General features: G+C 63.2%; 1 protein-coding gene across 1 annotated transcript; it reads left to right on the top strand.

Annotated features, from left to right (window-relative positions):
- Nucleotides 1-7: 7 nt before the first annotated feature.
- Nucleotides 8-214, top strand: TSC22D3 (TSC22 domain family, member 3; the record flags this gene model as incomplete). The annotated part of the gene is made up of 1 exon (XM_009587515.1): nucleotides 8-214. A coding segment is annotated over one exon (207 nt), but the record flags the coding sequence as incomplete, so codon positions are not given.
- Nucleotides 215-416: the final 202 nt, after the last annotated feature.

Below are 416 nucleotides of genomic sequence, written 5' to 3'. Positions count from 1 at the left end.
GCGGGAGGAGGTGGAGGTCCTGAAAGAGCAAATCAAAGAACTGTTGGAGAAAAACTCCCAGCTGGAGCGTGAAAACAGCCTCCTGAAGACCCTCGCCAGCCCCGAGCAGCTGGAGAAGTTCCAGTCCCGGCTCCCCACGGAGGTTCTGTGCCCGGAGGAGCAGAGCCCCGGGGCGGCTGCCCCGGCCCAGCACTCGGGGGGCTCTGCGGTGTAAGGTGGCTCTGTCCTCGGGGTGGGCAGAGCCACAGAACTCTTTCTACTTAATCTCCTGCAAAATTGTTTCCGCCTTCATTTCACACGAAGGACTGCCAGACCCCGGCGCTGAGCCGTGCCCCCCCTGGGCAACCCTGGCCAGCCAGCAGAGCTAGCGGCTGTCTCCTGCACGAGGATGCTCTTCTGCGAGGGAGACGCGGGCA

Source organism: Fulmarus glacialis, unplaced genomic scaffold (assembly GCF_000690835.1).
Source record: "Fulmarus glacialis isolate BGI_N327 unplaced genomic scaffold, ASM69083v1 scaffold18201, whole genome shotgun sequence".
NCBI lineage: Eukaryota > Metazoa > Chordata > Aves > Procellariiformes > Procellariidae > Fulmarus > Fulmarus glacialis.
Note: the sequence above shows the minus strand (reverse complement) of the source record. Positions and strands in the feature narration are given on the sequence as shown.